This window comes from Pangasianodon hypophthalmus, chromosome 3, assembly GCF_027358585.1.
Source record: "Pangasianodon hypophthalmus isolate fPanHyp1 chromosome 3, fPanHyp1.pri, whole genome shotgun sequence".
Taxonomy (NCBI): domain Eukaryota; kingdom Metazoa; phylum Chordata; class Actinopteri; order Siluriformes; family Pangasiidae; genus Pangasianodon; species Pangasianodon hypophthalmus.
The window spans coordinates 5,713,397-5,740,000 of NC_069712.1; the positions used below are offsets into that span (position 1 = coordinate 5,713,397).

General features: G+C 38.5%; 1 protein-coding gene across 1 annotated transcript in view; it reads right to left on the reverse strand.

Annotated features, from left to right (window-relative positions):
• Positions 1–53: 53 nt before the first annotated feature.
• Positions 54–26,604, reverse strand: part of smad1 (SMAD family member 1) — a 29,737-nt gene continuing 3,186 nt past the window's right edge. Inside the window, exons 2-7 of the mRNA XM_026940360.3 lie at positions 14,244–14,791; positions 11,159–11,437; positions 10,390–10,506; positions 7,566–7,787; positions 5,976–6,232; positions 54–4,428 (exon numbers count right to left, since the gene is read on the reverse strand). Of these exons, the coding sequence (XP_026796161.1) occupies positions 4,285–4,428; positions 5,976–6,232; positions 7,566–7,787; positions 10,390–10,506; positions 11,159–11,437; positions 14,244–14,643 (1,419 nt within the window). The 5' untranslated portion in view covers positions 14,644–14,791 and the 3' untranslated portion in view covers positions 54–4,284. The remainder of the gene's footprint in view (positions 4,429–5,975; positions 6,233–7,565; positions 7,788–10,389; positions 10,507–11,158; positions 11,438–14,243; positions 14,792–26,604) is intronic.

Here is a 26,604-nt window from a genome sequence, read left to right on the forward strand (position 1 = left end):
ATGTCCAGCTTCAGTTACGTGCTGCACATTAAAAAAAACACTGAAGTCTGTGCTATTGAAACAATTTTATTATTGTATCTTCCAGTAGAGTTTTGATATTCGTGGCTAAAACTGCTTTCTGGAAAACACTACACAGCAACAACAGCACAAAAAAGGACAAAAACAAAGACACAAAGCCACTTATGAAAGTGCACATACGACAGAATGACGATAGATTTTCTTTAAAAAAATACAAAAAAACAACCAAAAGTTTCAATTTAAAAGAGCGGATGGGATTTCTCTTGAATAAAAAAAAAATTAATGAAAGGTAATCACAAATATAAACTTTTTACAAAAAAATCAAATAGTGCCATTTAGAAAGTAACCGAATAAAATCAGTTATTTTACTTTAAAATGCTAAAAATGCTCAGGCAAGACGCACTGCTGCTTTAATGATCAATAATTGGGTATTAAAGTATCATAGGGTTAAAATCTCAATTCTAGATCTTACCTTACAGGAAGTGATAATCATTAAGGTCTCAGTGGGTTATAATGCTACACTGCTTTTGGCTTGGACTAAAATTTCCAAATTCATGGCAGGAGTTCATGGGAATTCACGGCGATTTGCTTTTGTACTGAAGGAGAGAAGTGGCAGTAAAGCAGCTCAGCGGTTAATGCTGTGTGCTAGCGATCAGAAGGCTGTGAGGTCAAATCCCAGGATAAAGGGTCTACCGAAATAAAGAAATGTTTACTTTATATGCAGTGAAAGTTCAGCAAGATTTATACTTCTGCATTTTGGTATCTGTGAGCATTAGACGTTTGCATAGTTATCAGCAAAACGAAATGATGAAAGAACAAAACAACGATGTTTCACTAAAACAGAAACAACGGCTGGATGTGAAAAAGACGCTGTATGTGAGGATGTGTCGATGTTACCCTGAAATGTGTCTCACGTTGCCTTATATCTCTAACACAAACATTTCTTCTTCATCCAAGCTGACTAGATTTTCCACCAAGCAAGTTTTCATCATGTTTGATCTGAGCTGCTTCTGGTTTACGAGTTCTTATGTTCATTAAAAAAGAAAATCTTAACAGTGTTTATACCAGAGCGCCACATCACAGATTAACTCCAAGAGAGAGAAAAAAGAGAGGCTGGTGAAGGAACAACTGTATATAGCTGCTAAAATGTAAGTGATCCCAGGAACTAACTTGTCTCACAGACAATAGACGTAACTATAAATGAATAAAAAGTATGATGTGTCAAGCTTTACTTCATAAAAATGTTAACTGCTGTGGTATAAGAGGAATAAAACACTATGGCTTTTATAGGAAAACAATACTAAGTGCAACAGCCAAGTGCTGTTATAGGAAAATAATCAATGACAAATTGGTGTGATACGGCTCAACGTTTACCCACAATCCCTTTCTCTGCATTGTGAAACAGATTAGATCCAGAAGTACTAATCAGCCAACTGGCCTGTAGATTAAATCTGCGGACCAAGAAAATGGAGCTGCTGATTAAAGTCTTCAAGTCTATCACAAGTCTGTCGCCTCCATCACTGAGCTGAGACCAAAAACTGTCCGTCCTGAAGAACTGAATATTCAAACACACTTGATTTACCTCACACGGGTGGTTTGACCGAAGGCCAGATGTACTAAACTGTGAGCTCCTTTTTCTTTTTTTCCGGGTAATTAAGCTACACTAAAGATCTAGCATGTTCTGTATGAAACTGGTGTATGAGCCTAAAAACACAATGCACATGGAAACGCAAACACACTCTCACCATCATACATACGCGTTCGAGGGAGAATGACGTTAAAAGTGTAAAAACAGGCTGAAAAACAGGAAGTGCAGCTGATTATCTGTATTGTGTGACAACATCCATTGTTAAAAGCGCTATATAAATACAATGGAATTGAACTGAAATGTCATATCCTGTTTGATGTACTAATGTTGGGTAATTAGTAACAGCCAGATGTGTGTGACTTTGCTCAGGTGTAAATTAGTGTGTACATGTGTGTGCTGTTTTGTGCGTTGTTTTAATTCTTTCTCGTAAATCGTTTTCAGGATGAAATGTGTAATTATAAAAGAGATCATTTTAGGACCTTGGTGAAAGAACTATTTAGAGAAACTCTACAATATTTTTTGGATTTTCTCCTATTTTTAAGAAAGCTCTGTCTGCCCTCTTCCACATACGTGTTCACAGACGCCCACGATTGGCTGCTGTCGATATGATTGACAGGTGAGAGAGAGTATGCCCCGCCCACCCAGAGAGCATGGCCACTTTTGCTCTCTTGGCTCCTGATGTCTGTGGAATTGTTGGGATTCGAACTCGTGATCTTCAGACAACTCTCTAATCTTTAATCTTTAATACTGCTTGCCATTTGGGATTTTTTTTGTCACGCATATCTGGTCATGGCACCTATGTCAGGAACACGTCCATCAACATGCCTCACATCTAACAACAAATTAAACGGGATATCTGTGATAATGTCAATTGTTTTGAAATTATAAAAGCCACAATTGACCACAAGAAAAATGGAATACATCTTAATTGCACATTAGTCTTATTCTGTCCATAGTTCATTAAAAACAATTAGCATTCAGGTGATTTCGGGTTTGATTTTTCGAGTAACATTGTTTTGCACTGTATTGATGTTCATAAAAGGTTAACAAAGTCAGTGTTCCATATTTAAACATCAAACATAGTTTGTTTAATCACATTTTATTGGCTAACTTTTGCTATGGTGAGAAAAACAGGCTTAACCAATCAGAATCGTGCATTTTTCCTGTTTCGGGTTGAAAGCTACTAGTCAGCTAGCTATACTCAGAGTTCAGGGATTTTGAAGTGACATCAGAAGAATTAGTGAAGGTTTACTGCAGGAGGAGGAAAAAAAGACAGGTAGATCTGGTTTTAAAACAGAAGATGTCTTTTTTTCTCTAACACTAACATATTAAGTACAACTCTCTGGCACCCATTTTTCAATTTAATTGCACAGATCATGCTGTGATCTTATTCAGAATATATTCTCATCCACTCTGAAATTAATTCCTAGCATATGAATCTTTATTTAATTTATTTATCTAGTTTCATCACTGACTTCATTCATTGCTGATGAACTTGTATTGTAATGTACTGAACTCCGTTTCCAGTGAATTTTAAACTGCCTTTCACGCTGAGCACATGGTTTCCAAGAGCAATTTGTGTGACAAGCTACAGCCATAGAGAATGAAAGGTTCATTTCAGGCACACCGTGTGCGCCTCCTGACGTACTGCATCTGGCCCTGAGAGTGATATCGAGTAACACTGGGTTAAAAAATAATTCAATCCAAAACACCAACACAGCAATGAATGAAAGCTGGAGTTCTCTGTCCTTCAGCGTGATTTCATTTTCATAAACGAGAATGGACTTAGTGTCTTTCGTTCATTAATATAAATGTTTAGGATAAAGGGACACATTGCCATTAGGAATTAGGTAAACAGTGCTTGCCTCTTCTCCCATACGTATTACTCTTATCTGTTAAAATTATACTGGCAAAAAAAAAAGAAAAAAAAAGAAAATAATAATAAAAACAGACTGCACAGCATTTCCTCTAATAATCAGCACATCTACTTTTTACACTACCTTTAAAATCATCTGAAATCAGTCGGATGCAATAAAAGTAGAGCACGAGTCTGCCTATGCGCTCCTACTCTACTAACATCATGCCGTTTAATCCACATATTGTTTTCCCTTTACAACATTTTTGATTATTCACTTCCACCTCTCCTGTTTTTCCCCCCACTAGATTTTTTTCTCATTTTTGCTACATTTTCTTGCAAAAACAAAAAGGAGCATAAAAACTGTAATACATTCTGTTCTACACAGCACAGACACTTTCTAGAAAGTTCATCTGACGCATAATGTCTACAATTATTTACTCATTTTTATCTCTAAGCAGGTCAGTCGTGTCGCATAACCACACTACTGTATAATCACTGTACCTACACAAATCCCCCCCTTCAATGGAATACTGACGTATTTTGCAAACAAAAAAAGAAAAGAAAGGAGAAAATGTGAAATAGGAAAGCGCCTGCTGTCACAAGACCGAAGGAGGATACTTGCAACGAGTACGATGGCCTCATCAATGAATGCGATTGGTCACACAGAGTTATCAAGTATCTTCCAGATGTTCACTGACTGAGGACTTTGCCCGCTGCCAGTCAAATCATATCCAACTGCCCCGCCCCATAACCCCATCATTAACCCCACTCCCTCCCCTCTCCGCCCGCACGTCTCCACGGAAACCAGGAGCTGGAGTTTTTAGGACACGGAGGAGATGGGGTTGTGAGGAGAGCCCATCTGCGTGAGAACCTTGTCCAGCCACTGCAGCGGTCCGTGGAGGTGGATCTCGATCCAGCAGGGGGTGCTGGTCACGTCCTGACGATGGTATTCAGCTCCCCAGCCCTGGCAAAGGAAATCAACATTAGCACTCAGGTGTACACACTGTGACGTTATAAACATCGAATAAGATTAATTATTATTCATTTCTGTCTACGTACAGTAGCATCTGAAAAATATTTAATAGTTATGAAAGTAATATTTTTCAAACAAGACTACTTAATTATTATTATTAATAAAATACAGTATAGGAGAAAAATGGGTTAAAACAATAAAATAAGGATAGCTAGATAGATAGATAGACAGATAGATAGATAGATAGATAGATTGCAAATAAGTAAAATAAATCAATTGGAAATTTGAAAAAAAAAATTTCAAAGAAGACTACATCCTTGTACATCATAGGGTTAAATGGGTTACGGGGATAAACAATCCGAAGGCTGAAACCAAGAATGAATGAATAAAAAATAATGAATTATATTTTTAAACAAGATCACATTATTCTTCCTTAATATATGGGTTAAACTGGTAGGTAAAAATCCCCAAATCCAATAATAATAATAATAATAAGAAGAAGAAGAATAAAAAGATCCTGCAAATATGAAAAAAATGAAAGTAACTGAAATGTGAGAAAAAGATGAAAACAAGACTACACCACTCTTCACGATTACACTGATAGAAATGGGCAGGATACTAAAATCTTAACACAAAATTAATAATATGTAAAGGCCTTGCTAAAATAGAAATTAACTGAAAAGGAAATTTGAGGGGAAAAAACATTTTTTTAGACAAAACTACATTGATCTTTGCAAATATAGGGGTAACATGGGTTAATGAGTAAAAATAAAAGATATAAAAAAATAAAATAACTAAATAATGAACAAATAAATTTAAAGGCTGTAAGTAAAAAAGGTTTATATGGAAATAATTTATAATTTAAGTTTACATGGAAAAAATAATTATACGTACATTATTCTTCATTAATATAGGGGTAAATGGGCTATTAATTATAATAATAATAATAATAAGGCCCTGCAAATATGGAAAAAAAAAACAAAAAACTGAAATGTGAGAAAAAGACTAAAACACGACTAAAATGTGGGAGGAAAACTAAATGCAGGGAGACTATATAACTACATAATTTTTCACTAATATATGAGTAAAAATGTGTAAGTGGGTTAAAAAAAAAAAAAGAATTTAAGGAATTGCTATTTCAATAGGAAAACTATTGATTTGTTTGTTTATAAGTAATATTTTTAACCCAGTAGAAAGTGAAAATAGTAGGAAAAAAGTAGAAATGTCTTTTACTACAGACTTTTCTTACTTTTTATCTCCAAACATTTCTAAAATGGTGGCTTTTTCTTCTTTAAAACACAAACATATTACATAATTCCTTAGGCCAAGTCTTTTCCAACATGCCTAGTAGACACGTTCAATTTGCGATCTGAATTTGATTAATTAGTTTAAAACTCCATTACTAAAAGGTCATCTGAATAAGAATAAAGCAAAATGAGACATCAGTATTGGCGTGTAACTGCATTTCTGCTGATTAATTACTGCCATTAGGCTCGAGTTTTCTTACTGAGGTGAACATGCTAAGACGTCTACGCTACCTTGACAAAGCTCATGCGAATAGTGCACATCTTGGTGAGCTCGTAGACGGCTTCGAAGCCGTGGTTGACGGATTGGGCGAGCAGCTCGGCGAACTCCTGGTTGTTGAAGATCTTGAGGCTGCAGCCGCTCGGGATCTTGCACACGGTGGTGGGGTGGAAGCCGTGGTGGTAGTTGCAGTTGCGGCTCTGGACGAAGATGCTGCTGTCACTCAGGCACTCAGCATACACCTCGCCTCCTACGTAGTACAAGTGCACACCTGCCAAAAAAACAAAAAACATCCATATCCGTTATAACTTCACTAAAACTCCTGGCTATGCTGACACAAATAACTGGATTACAGCTGGAAGTTGTACATGTAGATGGAGATGCAGAGATGCTTCACACAATTTAAATCTAACAAAAAGCAGTTTTTTTTTTTTTTAAATAATGTGGTGTTTAACCATAAAAATGTATAATCAATGATACAGGCACAGTCTTCTGCAAGGAGACATTTATTTAACATTTATGGAAGGAGTCTCCAGTGTCAGCATTTTGTAACAGTCAGTAATTTATGAAAAATCTTCAGGACTAAAGGCTTTGCGCTTTCCAGTTTCTCTCTAACAAGCTGCATTTTTGGAGTTATTAACTTCAATAGCAAGGAAAAAGAATGACTGTTTATAGCTACTATAATGTAAGTGGTGACAGGAACTAACATGTTACGTGTAACTATAAATAGATAAAAAAAAAAATGACATGTCGACATATGACATGTTCTTTAATAAATAAAAATGCATCACCCCATCACTGATTATTTTCCTAGAACAGCACGCTCTGTCTTATTTTATTTCTTACACAGTATATTTAATTCAATATCTAACACAAAGAGAGATGATTTTATACTTTGCACTATACCATAGCTATTAAGAATTCTTGTTTCTGATTGGCTGGAAGATATCAGGACACTGTTAATGTAGATCTAATCAAAAACTGAACCAGAGATTGAAATCATTTCTCCTCATACTGTATAACCATGTTGAAATGCACATTAATAAGGGTTTAAACTATACAGTATATACTTTAAGACAGATAATGTAATTAAGCTAATAAATTTCTTTAGGTGAAAGGAACTGTTTTGCGTCTTAAGTCTAGGGAGGTGTTGTAAGTGAAAATGACAAAAACAAAGTCCACCCTCCATAACAACAGTCTAATACAGTAGCCTTTTAATATGTTGGGGTTTAGAATATTTTCTAAATTTTTAAAAAATGAATAATTTTGCTGTTTTTTATCATTCAGTTAAAATTAAACAAAGCACATGCAGAGCAAGTGTAGCTAAGCTATAAGCAAGAATGAAGGAAACATCGCTCTGTGGTATTTTTTGTCCTCGCCTAGTTCATTCATTTCTGATATTGCGACACTGTAGTATGATCCTAATGGGAATTTGTCGATCGATTGAAATCAGGCCATGCAGTACACCTCCAGGAAGTGGACTGAGTAACATTAATCTATATTATCAGTTTGCACGAGCTGCGCCTTGATGAACTGCATCGTCAGGTAAACCACACGGAGAACCACAAATATATCCGTAATGTACACGGCATCCCGTTTCGAACCTTTGCCGATGTGCCGGCGTGTGTTCTCGATGGTGGAGTTGCGGTTGACGTTGGACAGCAGGCCCAGGCAGAAGCGGTTGCGATTGTTAGACGGGTCAGTGAAGCCATCCACCAGGACGCTGGTCGAGGATGCCAGGAAGGCTTCTCCAACCCGGTTATTCAGCTCGTAGTATACGATGGAGCACCAGTGCTTGGGTTCTTGATAGGCCACCGAATGCACATCTGCACAGACAGACAGACACAACAACAACATAATGATGTATCATATATCATATTTATACCAGTGCTTTTAAATTCTTAATTTTGATTGGTCAGAAGACACTCCATATGACCTACAACTAATAGTAAACAGATTTAAAAATGTGGTGTTATTGTAATCACTGACATGGTGACGTTTTCACTAAGGAGATGTTTATTTAACATTTATGCAAGGAGTCTCCAGTGTCAGTGCTTTGAAACGGTCAGAAAGTTTTCCACCACAAAAAAAAAAAAAGTCTTTCCAGGTAACATGACAGGTTTCCATTTTTTTTGTCTCATTAACGTCAAGAAAAAAGAGAAAAACAGACAGGCTGGTGAGGGAAGGACTGTCTCAGCTGCAGTAAAGTAAGTGATGCTGGGAACTACCTGTTCTGCATTGACAAATTGCTATGGTATAAGAGGTATAAAACATTTTGGCACATGCTGTCATGCAAAAATAACCAACTTTGGGGTGATAATAGTAACTCAGTTTCGCATTGGGCCACATCACACCACCCTGTCACTGATTGTATTCCTACAACAGCACACCCCAAGTGTTTTATTCCTCACATATAATATAAAGGGTATCATGATAAGTTAAAATGTAAAACTGCTGGTATGAGACCATTTCCACAACTGATATACCATTTAGTTTGAACGATTTATTCACACCATTAAGCTGCACAAGAACATATTCTACAGGTGCTATAGCGCTCTCTGGTGGCTCCCCCCCCCTCTGTGACTGCAGAATGATATCGTGTCTCCAGTCCCACACTTGATTTTTGCAGTTTTAGTACATCGCTGTGCTACTAATCTCATGACTACATCATAGGGAATTTCCCAGTGATTGTGGAAAAGTGCACACAACTTGAGACTTTGTTTTAAAATCATTTTTTAAAAAATTTGATAATCAATAAAATATTGATAAATTCATGTTAGCCACTGCTCTTTAAATGTTGCAAGCAATGTTATCTTAACTGGAATTGCAAAATTATTATTCTGGTTTTACATTTATTTACTCGTTCATATTAATATTTAGAATAATTACAGATTACCTTTACTGGAAAAACAACCAGTGTTTTTAATCAAAAATGTTTTTCCTTATTTTTTTGAGATCAGGAGCTATGGAAACCATTTGGATTCAATAAATCACATTAATTCAATAAATCACATTAAAATCCACGGCTAAATGTGAATCTGGAGTTGAATTTGAGCTCATGTAAATAAGCCAGGCTAAAATCTAACCCAATAAGCTGCTATGTCCACATCTCCAAACTGACATTATCTGATCATATTATAATCAGATTATCACTAATGTATATAATCTAATTAGGACTCTGATCACACAGCGGTATTAACTAATACAAAAGCTATTCACACACCAGACCCCGCATCTGAACCAGTGTTGTGTGAGCATCCATGGTGAATATCAGATGAACATGCGTGTCCGCGCCCGTGTCGTGCCCCGTGTCTGCCCTCAGAGAGTTAGCCTTGCTGCCCTGCCCTTGCCTCCTCCTCCTCCTCCTCCTCTGAGAGAGCTGAAGTGTGTTTATCCAGCACACGGCTCGCCGCTGCTTCCTGAGCCGGGTGGCACTGAGTTGCAGGTGTGTTTTGTCTACCCCTTTCCCATCAGCGCTCTCACAATGGGGCAGCACCCGACACAGCTACACAGGATGCAGCTTGAGCTCAGCGCCCAAAACTCCCGCTCCACTCACACCTCCACCAAAACATTTCAACATTTCCATGTCTCGCTACACAGAACCACACAGCTTCTTTTCCATCATATTCACTGATATCTGCATATCATTCTATTGTCTAAATCACATATTCTTTCACATTTTATAGTTAGGGAGCCATTTAACTGTAAATAAAATCACAGACCACCAAAAAAAAAGTTCAATAACATTTTGGCTTTTTATCAGTGGAGTTTGTTTGTTTATTTATTTATTTATTTCCAACCCAAAGAACCTTTGAATTAGTTTTAAAGAATTAATTTTAAACAAAAAAACAGCCAATTATCCACCATATGGTTTCACATGTTGGACTGACTTCTCTTAAGAGAGCTTGTTTTGTTGAGTAAAGGCCACATCTCTGTTTTTTTTTTGTGTTTTTTTTCTCTTCTTTTTCAGAATAGCTGTTGTCTGAAGTGAGAACAAAAAGTGGATGGATTTATTACGGTACCATGCTGCACTGCACAGTGGAAAAGCGATAAAGTGTACGACGCAAAGAGAAAACTGGGAGCATGACTTAGTTCACAGATCCAGGACTCAGGCTTCCTTACTGATTATATACTAATTTATTCAAAATTATTCATTTGGTGGAAGTAGAACCTCAGGACACAGTGTGCACTACAGAATCTTCCGGAAAGGATAAAGTGGATGTGATGAAAAAAACTGAAAAAATGAAAAAAATAGGTGTGGTTGAGTATGTGTGTGTGTGTGTGTGTGTGTTACTTCCTGCACCTGTAGTGTAAGCGGGCAGCTGCTGACAGTTTAAGAGGATGATATCAAGCAGAGGTGATGAATGGTATGGGCTGTGTTTGTGAGTGTGTGTGTGTGTGTGTGTGTGTGCGCGTGTATGTACGTACCTGTCCGGTTGTTGATATCTACAGGCAGGTTGGGGGCCAGCAGGTTGGTGTCCATTGGCTGGGGACAGTCCTGTGTCATTGGCTCCTCAGGGGGCATATATGCAGGTGGTGGAGTTTCTGTGAGCAACACACAAACTTTAATCCACAATCTACATGATCACAAGTCAGTCTTAGTAACAGGACATGCTGTTATTGGAAAACAATTATCTCTGAAGTGGTAACAGTAACGCCACTTCATGCTGGGCTGCATCACACCACCCTGTTGCTGATTAGAACGGCACGTCCCGAAGTGTTTTATTCCCCTTATACCACAGCAATCTGCCAAACTTATAGTTACAGCTTACAAAGCACTGGCACTGGAGACTCCTTCCATACATGTTAACCAAACATACACTTCCTTATAGAAACGCCGTGTTTAAGTTGTTACTATAGAAACAGTAATGTGTCAGGACAAGCTCGTGAATATGAACCTGTGATTTGCATTGCAACTACTGTCAGAGCTGCAGTTATGGAAAGTTAATTGGAAAATAATCAACCGTGCTCTGATTTAAGAAATCTAAATCTAAAGACACTAGCAGTTGAGCAATAGCAGCTCGAAAACAGCTTGGTAACATGGAATACAAGGACACGAGAATCAGCTCTCCATGAATTCCCTACAAGTCTCTTCTTTCTACAGTACAAATTCTGTTCTGACTCTTTCTGTAATAAAAAGCGGAATGATGCTTGTTAGCATTTGAAAAAACTGTAACATCCTGATTATCAGTCTCACCTGGCATCTGGAAGGGGCTGCTGGGCTCAGAGCTGCTTGGTGAGTGTGGGAAGGTGGCGTTGCTCGCCGTGCCGCTGTTGGGTGAGCCGGGGTAGCTGTTGGAGGGCGAGTTGGGGCCGAATGGTAAGCTGTTGCCCGGCTGCTGGGTGAATGATTCCGGGTATTTAATGTTGTGGGGCATGTGTGGCTCCGTCTGGTGCAGCGGGTTGCGGAAGCGTGGCAGCATGGACAGCTTGGCGTTGAACTCGCTGTTCCGAGGCACCAGAACCGGTGGCAGAACTGTGCGAAATGATGCAGGAGATACACATCAATCAATTTTGACCAGAGGAGGGAAGAGATTTAATCTGAAGAAAGAGTGTGAAAATACAAAGATATAAAACTATGATGGCATACTACACTGTTACACTGTTAAAGATATACCATGTTATATTTAGATAATGGTGTCCTTAATTATTCTGAAGTGAAGTGCATCCCTTAAAATATACTACAAGATGTTTACAGCATTGCCTCGCTCTTAAAAAAGTAATTAATAAATTGGTGTTTCTGTATTTTTTTTAATAACCACTGACAGTTAATTCAACAGCTACCCTGGCTCACCCAACAGCGGCATGGCGAGCAGTGCCACCTTCTCACATTCATTCATTCATTCATTCATTCGTCTTCGGTAAATGCTTTATCCCGATCAGAGTTGTGGTAGATCTCGGGAACCCTGAACACAATGTAGGAATACACCCTGGATTGGAGTCTATCGCCAGTCTATCACATGGCACCACTCACACACTCATTCCCACCTAGGAGCAATTTAGTGTAGCCTTTTCACCTACCGGCACGAGGAAGCCCATAATGACACACGGGGAGAACATGTGAAACACCAGACAGACAATAACCCAAGTTCAGGACTGAACCAGAGACCCTGGAGCTGTGCGGTAGCAAAGCTAACCGCTGCGCCACCGTGCCGCCTAAGTGACATTTTTTTTTTTTGTGTGTGTGCTAGCAATGGATGGGTGACATAGACAAAGTCAAGTCAAGTCGAGCTTTACTGTCATTCTGCTACGTGTGGACATGTAGTGGAATGAAATGTCGTGTCTCGAAGGACCACGGTGCTACATACAGGTTAAACATAAATACGAACATAGAAGTATAAGAAAAACAATTAAGTTGACTATATATACTTTACAAAAACTTTACAAAAACTATACAAAAACTATACAAAATCTTTACATAGATACTGTAAATGAAATTGTGCAAAAGAGGTATTTTGTACATGAAATTGTGCAAAAGAGATACTTCGGGGGAAGCAGCGCATAGTGCAAGATGATTTGCAGTGCAATTCACAAGTAAACATATATTATCAAACGGAGTCTTTGTGTGAGACAGTGCCTATAAAAAGTGTTCCGTGTACATTCAGAGAAAAGAATGCGTTACTACAGTTGGTTTGTACAGCCCACTCACCTGTGTGTAGCACACTCACAATTGCACTTAACAGATTGTCAGTTTTTCATGAGTTGGGTGGAGGGGCAGTGTTTAAAAAAAAAAAAACTGTCCAAAATAGTTACACATGTTGTGGCTATTATCTAATACGATGAATTTCATACTGCAGCAAAGTAACTTTTTACTTTGCTAAAAAGTCACTTTGCAGCTAACTTTTACTTTTTGCAGCAAAGTAACTTTCTGAGATACTACTAAGGCACAATCATGATAAACTTTCTCATTACTCAAAAGCTATAGTTTTATCTTCAACTGGATTCTGCAAATATAATGCCTGCTTTCGGGTGGTATTAATTTGTGCATGCAATCACTGTTGACAAAGGAACTTTCAGGTCACCGTCAATCACAGTGAGCGATGCTTCACTCAATCAGACGCTTGGATCATGAATTTGCATCGACTGCTCTGTACTTTGCACTTTTAGCTTGAAACTCCCATATCCGACTATTCTAACAAACAAAACTGTACTATGTATCTATCTATCTATGTATATATATATATATATATATATATATATATATATATATATATATATATATATATACACACACACACACACACACATTATTATTTTATATATATCAACTCCTGGTCATGGTCTCCTGCTATGATAAAAGGAGTGTGTGAAGACAGGTGCTGATGGAGTGTGTGTTCGGCAGGCCTCCACTCCTTCCTGCTATTGTGTGAAACGTCGAAAGGACTTCCTGCTGCACTTTTCCTCTGCGCGGCCACATGTTCACTACACACGCGCTCAACACACACACTCGACAGAACAAAGCCCTCATTCTCCCATTGAATGGAATTTCCTGCTCCTGCTCTCTTTCTCAACACACACACGCACGCGCAAACACACACACACACACTGTGGACAGCTGTTTCTGTCTTGTCAGCTGACCCTCATCTTCTGCTAAGCCAATAAAAAGGGGGGCCGTGTGTTTCAAGTCGCTTCTTTCCCTCTGAGAAGGAGTGGAAGACAGGTTTTGCTTTGTTGCTTTGTCAGACAACACACACACACACACACACACACACACACAGTAAAAAAAACTCCTAGATTATCACTGCAGCTAGTTTTTGTCTTGTAGTATTAATAGATAACGTAAAGGCCAAGCACCTGGTCCAGCAGAGGAGGATGTGGGAGAGGAACGAGAGATAACCCGTGTGAATGAATAACGCACTCTTAACAACAGAGCATGAACTAAATCTTAATGAGCTTACAGAGATGTGTTTAGATGTCAGGTGATTGCTTGCCAGTGATATTTTAGCAATGTGTAGCCAAGTTATGTATCTATTTACACAGAGAAAATTACGTGTATTCAGACTCGGGTTATGCACCTGCTTAATTTAATTTTCCCCAGTCAGATTATGTAAATCACCTGCATGCAGTTCATGCTCCAAAGTTGCCTGATTTTTCTGGAGTAGAAGTATACTGTCTGTACGTTTCTGTGTATGTTCTCTCCGAGAAAATTTCTTTCCTACAGGCCTAGCATATATTTTACCTGATTTAACCTGGTTATTGATGAGATAAACTATACGTAAGATAAAATGATCATAAAGCTATTGTGTTATTCCGTGCTGTGATGACAGTTAGCTAGTGCTCACCTGGACTGTCCACCCTCTTGTAGTGGTACGGGTTAATGCACACATCCTTCTGCTTGGATCCAAAGGGAAACTGGCAGCACTCGAGTGCTTTGAGCTCGTGGTGTGACTGCAGGTCAGGCCAGCGCCACACGCGGCAGTAGATGACATGAGGCAACCCTTTACGATGCGACACCTGCAGTCGTCCGTCCAGCGAGCGTGGGATGGTCACGCAGCTGCTGGGCTGGCCGGGGCAGCTGAGTGCGCGTTCCAGCTCCTCCATGGCACCCTTCTTCTTCTTCAGCTTCTTGACAAGCGCGTCCACAGCCTTCTCGGCCCACTTCTCCTCCTCGTCGCCCTGCTTCCAGCCCAGGAGGCGCTTCACCGCCGGGCTGGTGAAGGAAAACAGTGACGTGACGTTCATTCTGCGGGGACAAGCACACCAAACGACCCGGGTCCTGAGTGGTTTCTTGTTTTTTCGCAGACACTGAACGTCAGTAAGGCCTCACACAAACAGAAACGCCAGCAGAGCAGGAAACGGTGCCAATAATGGACCCGGATATCCAGCTGACCTGCAGAGAGAAAGAGATTTGCTCATTATAACACTCTGGTGTGAGATTCTCCCACGGGAGACCTTCAACACAATACCAGACCAAGAGGAGAAGCAACTGGCTGCACATCCTTGACCTTATGGTGTGACATCACTCCCTCACACATCACCACTTCTGGGAATCAGAGTCACAATGCACGGCTTTCCAGTACGTCCAGTCAACACCGCATTCTCAAAATGGTTTCCGGTATGGCCGAGCGTTCACACAGTGATCTCGGATATCACCGGTGGCACATATCCGTCAGTGATGCTGAGTGGCTTTGAATATCCTCCTGAGTCACTGCTGGCTTCGTCTATAGAGTTACACAGCTATATGTCAAAGATGTCAAATTTATTTTTCGGCATTTTTTTTTGTTTCCAGCATCCTCACAAGGCCTACCAGAGACAACAGCACATCTAACACATTTAAGTGCTTCTGCCCTTGACATCGTGAGAGGAAATGCTGCTTGGATGAGGATGAAAGTGGCCATTCAGTGAGATCCCAAGACAGCAATTCAGCAGCAGGAGAATGATTACAGAGGGGGGAGAGACAGCAGAGAAAGCATGAGTCTTTTGAAATTACTCAGACCAAAAGCTTAAAGCTTCAACAGTTATTCATGGAGAGGATGGGAGAGAATTAAAATGGAGAGCTGAGAGAAATATAAAGTCTATGATTGATCCAGGCCCTCTCTTACAACTATAACATTTATCCTAAAATACCCAATCTATCTTAACTTCATCTCTATTACTAACAGTATAAATGATTTTTAGGGAAACTCTCACCAGCGTAATATTTTCTCTTGATAAGACAAAAACTGCAGCTTGTCATGTTAAAGAGAAATTCACAAAGCGCAAACTCCTCTATCCTGAAGACTTTGCCGTGTCTGAAAACTTAAACGTTACAGCCTCATCTCTGGCTGTTACAAAGTGCTAACACTGGAGACTCCTTATATAAATGCTAAATAAACATCTCCTTCAGCATCAACAATTACGCGTCTTAGACCCTTTGTGTGTAGCGTCTGTCACTGTATTTTCTCGTATTACCAGATGTATTGGGGGATTCTGGGGAAAAAAAAAAACAAACAAAAAAAACCCCACTGCTTTTACATATGCGGTGTTTATTCAGTTTGAGTCTCACCCTTGTTTGTTTTCTCCCTCAGTGCAGTTCTTCATTTAGGTGAGAACACAGCAATCACACTCAGGTGCAGAACGAAACTACCATTTGCAAGTGTCTGAGCGAGTGTCACATTCCTGCGTGAACTCTAGCGTGGTTCGATTGCAGTGAGAATGTGAATCAACTCTGAATCGAATCGATTCGACTGCACGAAAGTGAAGCAAGCATGAGAGATGCTGAGCCAAAAGATAGAGCTGTAGCTCTGCAGAAAAGCCGTATGCTCTGGAGACACACCAAAAGATAAAATAAAACCTAAATGTGATATACAAATTGTTTCACACTAGTTGTTTATGGGTGATTCAATCTAAAATGTTTTTTTTTTTTAATTGTTTATCGCAAATAGGTGCCACAAAAGTGTCATTTTTCAATATAATCTTTATTTTGCTCAATGGAAGTGTTTTAGTGCTTAACGGATTCTTTTAACTTGAAATAAGAATAAGAATAATAAATAAGAATTGAATCTTAAAATTGATTCAATTCTTATTTATTTTGTACATTTAACTGTTTCATTTGACTCACCCGCTATAATTTCTATGCTTTCCATATTTCTGAATGAATGAGTGTTCTACGAGGACGCTGTTTTCTTTTCGCTTTTGATTTGTTTAATTATGCGCAGTGTGAAATCAAACCAAACCAAACAGGAAAATGAATCAAAAGTATCAGGTTGACTCAGACTCAAAATTGGAACACAGACTAATACGAGTGAAAGCACAAAGAAAGAAGGTCAGAGCACATGATGGAAAAAAATCTATTTAGTTTTGTTACACATTTGGCCACAAAAAAAAATATATTTTTAATTTTATTGTGTGTTGTGAGAGTCCTGACCAATCCCAGATGCTCCAGGTAAGCATTTCTGTTCGGGTGAATCACGACTCCGACATGATTCAACATGTTTTCAAACAACACAGGACCAGTCATAAACCATGTCATATGAAAAGTTCATATCATGTGTTTTGATAGAGTGCAAAGCATATCGCAAATGTTTTTTTTTTAATCCGTGCTGTGCATCTGTACATTCCATTGTGCAGCAAAAATAAGTAAAATAGGTCATTTTGACCTGAGGGTTAGGAAACAAACACTGGTTACATGACTGTTCATCCCGAAGGCTACACGCACACGGTTGTGTTTTCAGCGCGCTGTCCTGCCAACTGTCCTGCTAAAACATAAAATCATTCAGGAAAATACGTTCACAGATAACAGCTGTCTTAGGAGTTTACTGAGATGGGATATATGCTGTATATTACCTGGGTTTATTTTTACAGGTCATTTTAATAAAAATTAAAATACTGACTAACGTGAGAGATACGAAATAGACTAATCTCAGCGATATTCCGGTAACAATCACATCACCTCACTTCATCATGTAAAAAACTAATCCAGTCTGAATAGGGCTTAACATTCACTCATTCAGAGCTGACCTGGGCAATATGATGTTATAATGCAATATGGATATTGATATAATGTTACAATATATTTTTCTGAGATAAGTATAATTTTTTAAAAGATTTTTTTCCCCCAATAATTACACACTGATCATTATTTTATTTTTGGAACTTCAAAGCAACTGATTTAATTTTATTTATTTATTTTTTTTACTGAATCTTTAAAATTGTAACATAAAATTGTAAATTTGAACACTCATTTTCAGTGCTAAATAATAGTGCCCTGTATCTCTCTCTCTCTCTCTCTCTCTCTCCCTCCCTGTGTGTGTGTGGCATGTTTTTATACCATGTTGGGGACCAAATATCCCCACTAGGATAAGAATATCTAACAGTTTTGACCTTGAGGGGACATTTGGAGACCATGAAGACCTTTTCTGCAAAACTGAAGCTTTTATTTAAAAAAACTACAAGAACCAAAAAGTTTTCTTTGGTTACTGAGGTTAGGGTTAGATTCAGGTCTAGGTACAGCGTTAATTATCAGCATTATTAAAATGTCAGTGGAATGTCCTCACAAGGACAGACAGACAAATGTGTGTGTGTGTGTGTGTGTGTGTTTGAGAGAGAGAGATACTGTCCTTGTCTATTACTAGATTAAGAGTCAGAGAGATACACATTATACTCTGTTGTGCATTAAAGCCCAACATCAAGGCCTACTCATACACTTATTCACTGTTTTCATTTGATTTCTTTCACTTCGTTTTTTTTTTCTCTCTCTCTCTCTCTCAGCTCTTATGGCCGAGAGCAACACCAGTCAAAGCCAAAGTCCTGCTCGCTTTTCTCTCTGAGGCCAGGATCGCAGCGCTGGGAGCCCTTCAATGGAAACAGGTGCTGTTTACACCGATTGTGGAGAGCACCATGACAGGAAAGCTAAAAAGTTCCTCCTATATTTAGAGCCGTGGAGTTGCCAAGAGCTAATTTAAAAGCTCGGGAACTCGCGCTGTTGTCGGGGAGGAGCGGAGCAGAGTGGGAAGCACGTCCCTCACAGCCAAGTGCAACAAAGCAAGCGGCTTGAAGTGTTCAGCGCTCACACAGCTACGGCCTTCTGATTAATCAGAGCCTGAGATCAAATAACCGACTTTACCGTACAGCATTCAGTCACACAGAGTGCTTTCTATTTCTGTTTCTTACGAGTGCATTCTTGCAGGGGACTTACTGACATAATCTGGCATAAAAGCCAACCTCGTCACTTTTAAGGTGAAATGTGATGGTTAAAGATCTCTTGTAGCTGGAAAAATGCTGTAAAGCTTGTATGTGCTTTATTTTTGGACTGAATTATAAATTGAGTTGGACGAAATGAATAAAATGAAATGTGTTTCCATTAACTGTTGTGTGCAAAAGCTCCCCTGTGGTTTTTTTTTATATAGAAAAAAAACTGTAAATGTTACATTTAATACACAAGTAAAACGATTTCCAAAAGGTTCAACAAGACAACAAATCAAAATCAAGAGAGAAATTATTTTTAAAAGGTTGTGTCATGACCCTGTTGGTTTCCAGACCTGATCTGAAGGAGTTCTGACTGGAACGCCTTTTCCTTTTCTTTTGAACTGAGATGAGTTTGTTTTTCCACAGTGCTGGTGAATTCTGGATTCTGATGAGTCAGAAGGTGTTTTTCAGCAGCTCTGACAGTAGTTCTTGCTGCAAGGCTTATATTAATGCACTCCTTCTAATATGTTATCGTTTCTATAGTAACACAGGCACCACCTGAATGGATTAGAAATGTGTGTAATTGTTGATATGGTGAAGTATTCTGTGATGAGATACTGAATTAACATTTATGGAAGGAGTCTCCAGTGTCAGTGCTTTGTAACAGTCAGAGGTAAATCTGTAACTACGTTTTTCAATACAGGAGAGTCTTCAGGACAGGGGGCTCTAAATGTAACTATAAATTGATAAAGAATATTGAAGCGTTGTTCTTTAATGCATACAAATTGTTAGCCTTGGTAAACTGCTGTGGTTTAAGTCATGTATGTCATGTGCTGTTATAAGAAAATAATCAACCTCAGGATGGTAACAGTGACTCCGCTTTATGTCAAGCCACATCACACCACCTCTTTGTTGATTATTTTCCTATAACAGCATGCCCTCAAGTTTTATACCTTATTTACATGTTCACAGTTTATCCATTTTTGTTACATAGAACAATGAAAGAACACTTGTTCCTATAAATTAGAATTCTTGATATTTTGTTTTAAGGGTATACAAATTTTTGCACTAGGCTGTATATCGACACTACATAATATTGTATAAATTGTATAATTTTAGGCTAGAGTGTAGAAAGTAAAGTAAATCGCACTTCGTTTTTTTTATAGCTCAGTTTTCAAACGTGTGTATTACAAAAATTATTTGTGTGTCAGAACTGTGATTTGCAGATTAGACCATTCCAGTGCAGAGGCATGAAATATTTATTCCTCTGTAATATTTGTATATTATAAGCCCATATAATACTGTATGTAGTGTGATGTGCATCCTCCCATAGTTTTTAGAAGAGTAGGTGAAGAATCACTGTTTTATGGCATGTCAAGTACTATCACATTATGATGAAAAGGATGTTCACAGGGAATTGAACTTTATCCTAGATAATCCAGGTCTAGTCATCAACTTGAATTCTAAAACAGGGCTGGCGGTCAAAACGTGGGCGAAGAAAACAGTGCATTAGTCTGGTTTTCCCCTTCTGATTCACTTCTGTGGGTTCAAAGACACTCTCCGCTTCTAAAAACTGAAATGGTAAAAGAACGTGGCTGAAACTACAACAGAAAACACTGACAGGTTATGAACACCCAGTCTTAACATTTTTGACTAAATTTCATGACTTGATTTCACTTCAGAATTAGAAAGTTTAAGTAAGAAATGGTTATAAGGTAAATGTTTGGCTTTTCATCTTAATTTTTATCTTAATTTTTTTAAAAAACAAAATCTAGCTCTTACATGACATAAAATTGAAGTGGATCGACAATCAACATAGTTTGCAAAATTTTTCACAGACAAAAAAAAATGTGTAAAATCTGTGACTGCATAACTATTCATCCCTGTAAAACGCTGTGAAACACCTAAATTAGTTCTGATGCCATCTGAAGTCACATAATAAGGTGAATGGAGTCAACCTGTGTACAATTAAAGTGTCACCCGTTCCTTTAAAACCCCAGAGTTTGTTAGAGAACATACCTACCTAAACAGCATCAAGACCAAGGAGCTCTCAAAAGTCCAGGACAAAGTCCTTGAAAAGTATTAAAAACTATCTCAAACTCCCACAGAACCTGGAACATTTAAAAGACAATGGAACAACCGTGACTCTGCATATAGAAGGCTGTCCACCAAACGTCAGTGACTGGGTAAAGAGGGTATTAGTCAGAGAACACAGCAACCCAGAGGCCAAGGGTAACTCTGAAGCAGCTGGAGAGATCCACAGCTCAGATGGGAGAAGTTGTTCACAGGACAACCATAGCCTGGACACTCCACAAAGCTGGAAGAGTGGTAAGAAGAGGGGAAAAAAAACATGAGTTTGCCAAAAGGCATGTTGGAGTCTCAGCAAACATGTGGAAACAGTTTTTCTGGTATAATTGAGCTTTTTGGCCTTGGCAAAAAGCGCTACATTTGGTGGAAACCTAGGATCATCCCCACAGTGAAGCATGGTGGTGGTAGCATTATATTGTGGGGATTTTTTTTTTTTTTTAATCAGCAGGTACTGGTAAAATGGGCAGGGTTGATGGCAAGATGAATGGAGCCAACTACAGGGCAATCCTAGAGGAAAGCCTGTTCCAGTTTCCCAAAGACTTGAGACTAGGCCAATTGTTTCGACTTCCAACGACCCTAAACATACTGCAACAGCTACACTGGAGAGATTCAAAACCAAGAACTTGAACGTCAAAGTCAAACCCCAAACCTCAATCCGATTGAGGAGATACAAGACTTGGTAAAATTGCTCACACTCTGTCTGATTGGATGGAGACCGCAATTTTCAAGAAGAATGGGCAAAAATATCAGGCTCCATATGTGTAAAACTGACAAAAACATATATCACAGAAGACTTACTGTTTTTTTTTTTTTAAAGACTGCTTACAGTGCTTTCTGTTTTACATCCTCTACAGGTGCTACTTGGTGATTTTATTTCTGTCCAAATTGGCTATGTTGGTGTTTTTCCTCCTCCACCCCCGAGAAACTTCCATCTCAAAATACCTTCTGTTTTTCAGCTGACTCATGGGGGGTCTGATCATTTTAGTTACGGCTCTGTAATTTTACTTCTTGTGCTTTACACTTCCTACACCGGCAGGTGAACTCCACTGCAGGCGGCCCTCGACCGCAAGGCCACATGTCGCAGACACCTGGATAAACTGAACCCAAACAGGATACACAGATTTCTCAAACAGAAGCTGCGTCAAATATACGACTCGCTGAATATGTGAGAGAAAAGCCTGAGCTACATCTCCGGTACCCGTTCAACTACAACACGGTCTTTTCCTTTATTAACAAAGAAAAAAATTTAAGTCAGGCACCAAAAGTGATTTAACTTCTAACCTCTAACTGATTTTTGGATATTTTTCTGTTTATAACTTTCATACTTCTACAATATGTAAAAATAAACAGACAATTATTGACACAAATGATGATTTTAGAAGTACCTACTCATGACTAAACTTTGGTTGGATTTTCCATTTTTTTGGGGGGAATTTTGATAGAGCGTTTTTTAATTTCTCCTTATAAAACTATGATGTATATCACTGTAAAGCTAATTTTCTAAACAACACTACTAACCCTCCTGTTAACTATTTCCTGTGATTCTACTGGTTACTGACCCTTTTTGTGTAAGTTTTCAGTTTTCAAATTGGCCTGGTTTCCTTTAGAAGTGCTAAATCCACACACTGGTTCATACATTTCAAATACGGTGAAATAAAGCATGTCATCATACACCACCATGCAGCAAAAAGAATTTGATCTATACAGCAGATTAAAATGTGTGAACAAGAGAGTCTGCAAAATGACAATAAAGAAATTTAAATATGAACTTGTTATATGTCAACTTGTGAACAGTTCTTTTTAAAATAAATTCAATAGAAATAATTCAATATTCTGCTAAATTTGCTATGCAACAGCACGATCATTGTTAAATCACTTAAAAAAAGATTTCTGTATTATGTAAATGAGTGTATATTTAATCTCAATGCCTCGTTTAGACAATATTTTGATATATATTACCAACATTGTGATAAACTATGGGACTAAACTAAAACACTTTTCTGAGCTATCCTTCATCATATTTCCTTCTTTTCAATGCTAAATAATTTACATTTCTAGATAAATAAAAGTATAAATGAACTCAAAAGGTTTAGTGTATTTTTTTAACACTACTATTGTACTGGTAATTTGTATTCACACATCATAATATGATATTTTTGTCAAAAACACTAGAAAATATACAGTATATTAATGTACACAAACAGGTTAAGTCCATTGTGATACAAGTACACAGATTTTTCAGGCACAAGCACAGCTATTAAAAGATTCAAGATTCCCCTCTGCAGTGAAACCAGACGTCTTTGTGAACTTCTATCTTCCAGACAGACAGTAGGCGAAGAAACTCCATCGTCAGCAAAGTTTTTATATTAGTTCCTCATATTTAGAGTGTGACTAAGTGGAACAAATTTCCCAACACCTGTGCTAGCTGTGCTGTTACAGTGCTGCCTGCCACACATTTATGTAAAGCAGGCTTTCTCTCAAGGTCTAAAACCCACTGTAGATCTGAAGAAACATCCATCCAGGTGTTATTCTGGAGAAAACCTCACTAGTGTGTGATGCAAATCTCCAAAAACATTCTTTTCTAGCCCAAACACAGCTCTGAGCTCTTACCCACACACAGCAGGTGGGCTGTGTTCATGGACACTGCATCGTCTTTCCATGTCCTTCACCAGCTGCCTCTCTCAATCCATCCAGGTCACATGACTGAGCTTAACATCTGGCCCCCACGATTGACACACGTTTCGGTCCAAACGTTTTGACCTTCTTTCAATCCGAACTTGGGGATCCATATTATCTGACCGCTGGTGTGACCACATCCTGACTCGAGAGGTCGATACGCTAAATATTGACTCTACACCAGTTTGGGCGAGTCAAAATATATATGGATGCTTGTATAACGTCTAACAGAAAGAGTACCGAATGCAGCTGTGTGGCCCTGAGGGGCGTCAATTTATAACGGGTCAAATGTGGTCAAACATTCAAAATAAATCTGATCTACAACTGATTTTTTAGATTAATCTTCATTTTTTTAAGTATACTGGTCTTGATTTATAAAAAGGTACGCATTTTTCTACAGTAACTTCATTAATAGTACTTCTCTGTTAAATAATAAAAACTCTTCCTTACAAAAGCATGATTTAAATACCAACCTATCAGCATTTAGAGTCAATAAAATAGAGTGAAACAGAGAAAGCAAATTTAACTTCTTGAACGATATTGAGTTTTTCTCCAATGTCACATGCGACCAACAAAAATTCTACAGAAAATCATGCTATCTAAGTAAACTTCAACACCCTGAAGTTGAATATCTTCCCATAACTGTACACCCTAAAGTGTTTTTATTCCTCTTGCACCACATTAATGTGTATTTTTTTCCATTTACAGTAACGTTTAATCATTTAAATGTTAATGTTTAAATGGAATATCTGCAAAATGAGTTTGTTCCTGTTGTAACTTATGTTATAGCACCCATAAACAGTTATGCCTCTCTTTTTCTTCTCTCAAAGTTAATAAGATAAAACCGTGCAGCTTGTCAAGCTACGGAGACAGCAGGGGGTGTAAACTCCTCTGTCCTGAAGACTTTTCTGTACTGGAAAACTTACTGACTTAATGCTGCAGTCCATTGTACTTGGAACTCAGGGGAAAAAACCTGACCTCTGACAAGGAAAAGTGCAATGGAACGGTCATTCTACTTGGAATTCCAGGTTGGGAACTCGGGTTGCCCAAGTTCTCTGACATAAACACACCTGAGTCACAACAATATTACGGCATACAGTCAACAGTAAACAGAATTCAACTTTGTATCATTTTCTACTTAATGAAACTCGATTTTACTTGTAGCTTTCATTTTGTGAAAGCGTGTTTCAACACATTTGTAGGTTTAGATTCATAACATAATTCTGCTGATTTTATCTCAATTTTACTAACGTGATAGTGTTGTGTGAAAGATCATTTTCATGAGCAAGATGAACAAGATTAGCTGACTTCTCTCATACATCACTTCACATCACTAATCATGCAGAAGATGTAGATCTTCTTAATATGTTTATCAATTTCAGAGACTAGCCATACAAACGTGACCTTGCTGTGGGCATCTGTGTTTAGATCGGAACTCCGGAAAATCAACTTGGAAATTTCCGAGTACTGAGTACAGTGGATCGCAGGATTACTGGCACAGCGGTGACACTGGAGACTCCTTCCATAAAGGTGAAATAAACATCTCCTCACAGAAAATGTCACCATATCAATGATTACATGTTTTTCATTGTTAAATAAAATAACGTTTATTATTAGGTGTTGCATTATGTGCAGAGTCCGACGTACTGTGTCCGAAGTCCCTGTGAACGAGCTGTTGCTATAGAAACGATAACGTATTAGAACGAACGCATTAATATAAACCTGTGATTTGGATTACAGCTGGAACTACTGTCAGAGCTGCTGTTACAGAAAATTAATCAACACCTCCTGACCAATCAGAACCGAGATACCACAGTGCTGTGGTTTAAATAGAAGTAAAATCTCTTTCCTGCTCTTTACGTAATCATTTATGTTGCGGGGAGAAATAAACACCATTGACGACATGAAAAATACTGTGATTTGATTTTTTTATGCATATTTCCAGGTATATTTCATTTGTCATCCTCTAAACACTGATTTGCTCCTGATCACATTGATGTATGGAGGATTTATCTGATAGTCAGACCATGCTGAACAACACACATTATTATTTTTAACCCACTACCTTTCAGTAATAGTAATTTTCCCAGATTTCCTTGCTCATTGTATCGTTTAAGTATTTATAATTTTCAGTAGCTTCAAATAAATGCATGCTATAAAAAATCCTTGTACCATTTTGTTTGTTTGCTTTTAAATTGTTTTAGTCGGTGCATGTATTCTGTTGATGTGTTATTTGTATAGAGCATTTATACTACAGTATTTTAGATAGAAAATCATTATAAAAACATTAAATAAAATTCCTTGCAGATATTAGTCACATTAATCCCCCACTGTGTCCCTGTCAGAATAAACAATCCTCCTGTTGGCAATAATGTCAACATTATGCAGCAGAGAATGATCCTTCGACATTATTGGGCTGTTTTAATGCTCGTAATCCATTTAAGATGCAGTAATGCGGTGGTTTTATAGTATGAATTTAAAAAAAGAAGATAATTTATACGAATAAAGAGCGAACCCTGACGGGACAATTGATAGAGAATGATACATCTGCCACCGAGCAAGGCTCCGGTTGAAAAATTGCCCAAATGAACCGAAATGGCGTTCTCGGATCCCATAAAAGCCCAATAATCGCGGCCAAAGCTCTCGGAGCCTGAGTGCATGTAAATATTAGCAGTGCGCAGAAACCCGGGCTAATGTGGCACCCATCACACGCCTCCGCCGAGCCCGACCCCCTGCATCATCTCCATGTATCATTTTGCGCCGCTTCAGTGCCGTTAATCAATTTACGAGGCAGTAATGATGCTCTCTCGGACCTCTCCAGGGACTCGGCATTATGAAGAACGTACATTATTTATCAAAGCCTGGAACCCAGGGCCTCCATTAGGCCTGGACTGAGATGTACAAAAAAAAAAGGAAGGGTGGAGGGGAAGGAGAGCAGAGATGGACAAACGGAACATAGACGGACGAATCGGCGTAGGGCTACACATCAACTTCTCAGTAAATTTATTCTCATAATCGTGTGGAATGAAGAGCACTGCAGACCGAGGAGCTCTGAGCCAGGACACGCCTGACAATCCAAATACGCCTTACGCCTGTGCACACATGGAGGGCAAATGTTTGGGACGGTAAATTAACACACATCACCTGTGGTATGCAGTCAGCTAGCGAGAGAGAGAGAGAGAGAGAGAGAGAGAGAGGAGGGGTCGGGGGTAGCTGGACAAGACACAGAGGATCTTAATAAAGAGCTGACAAAAAAGTTTGAAGTGGATTTCT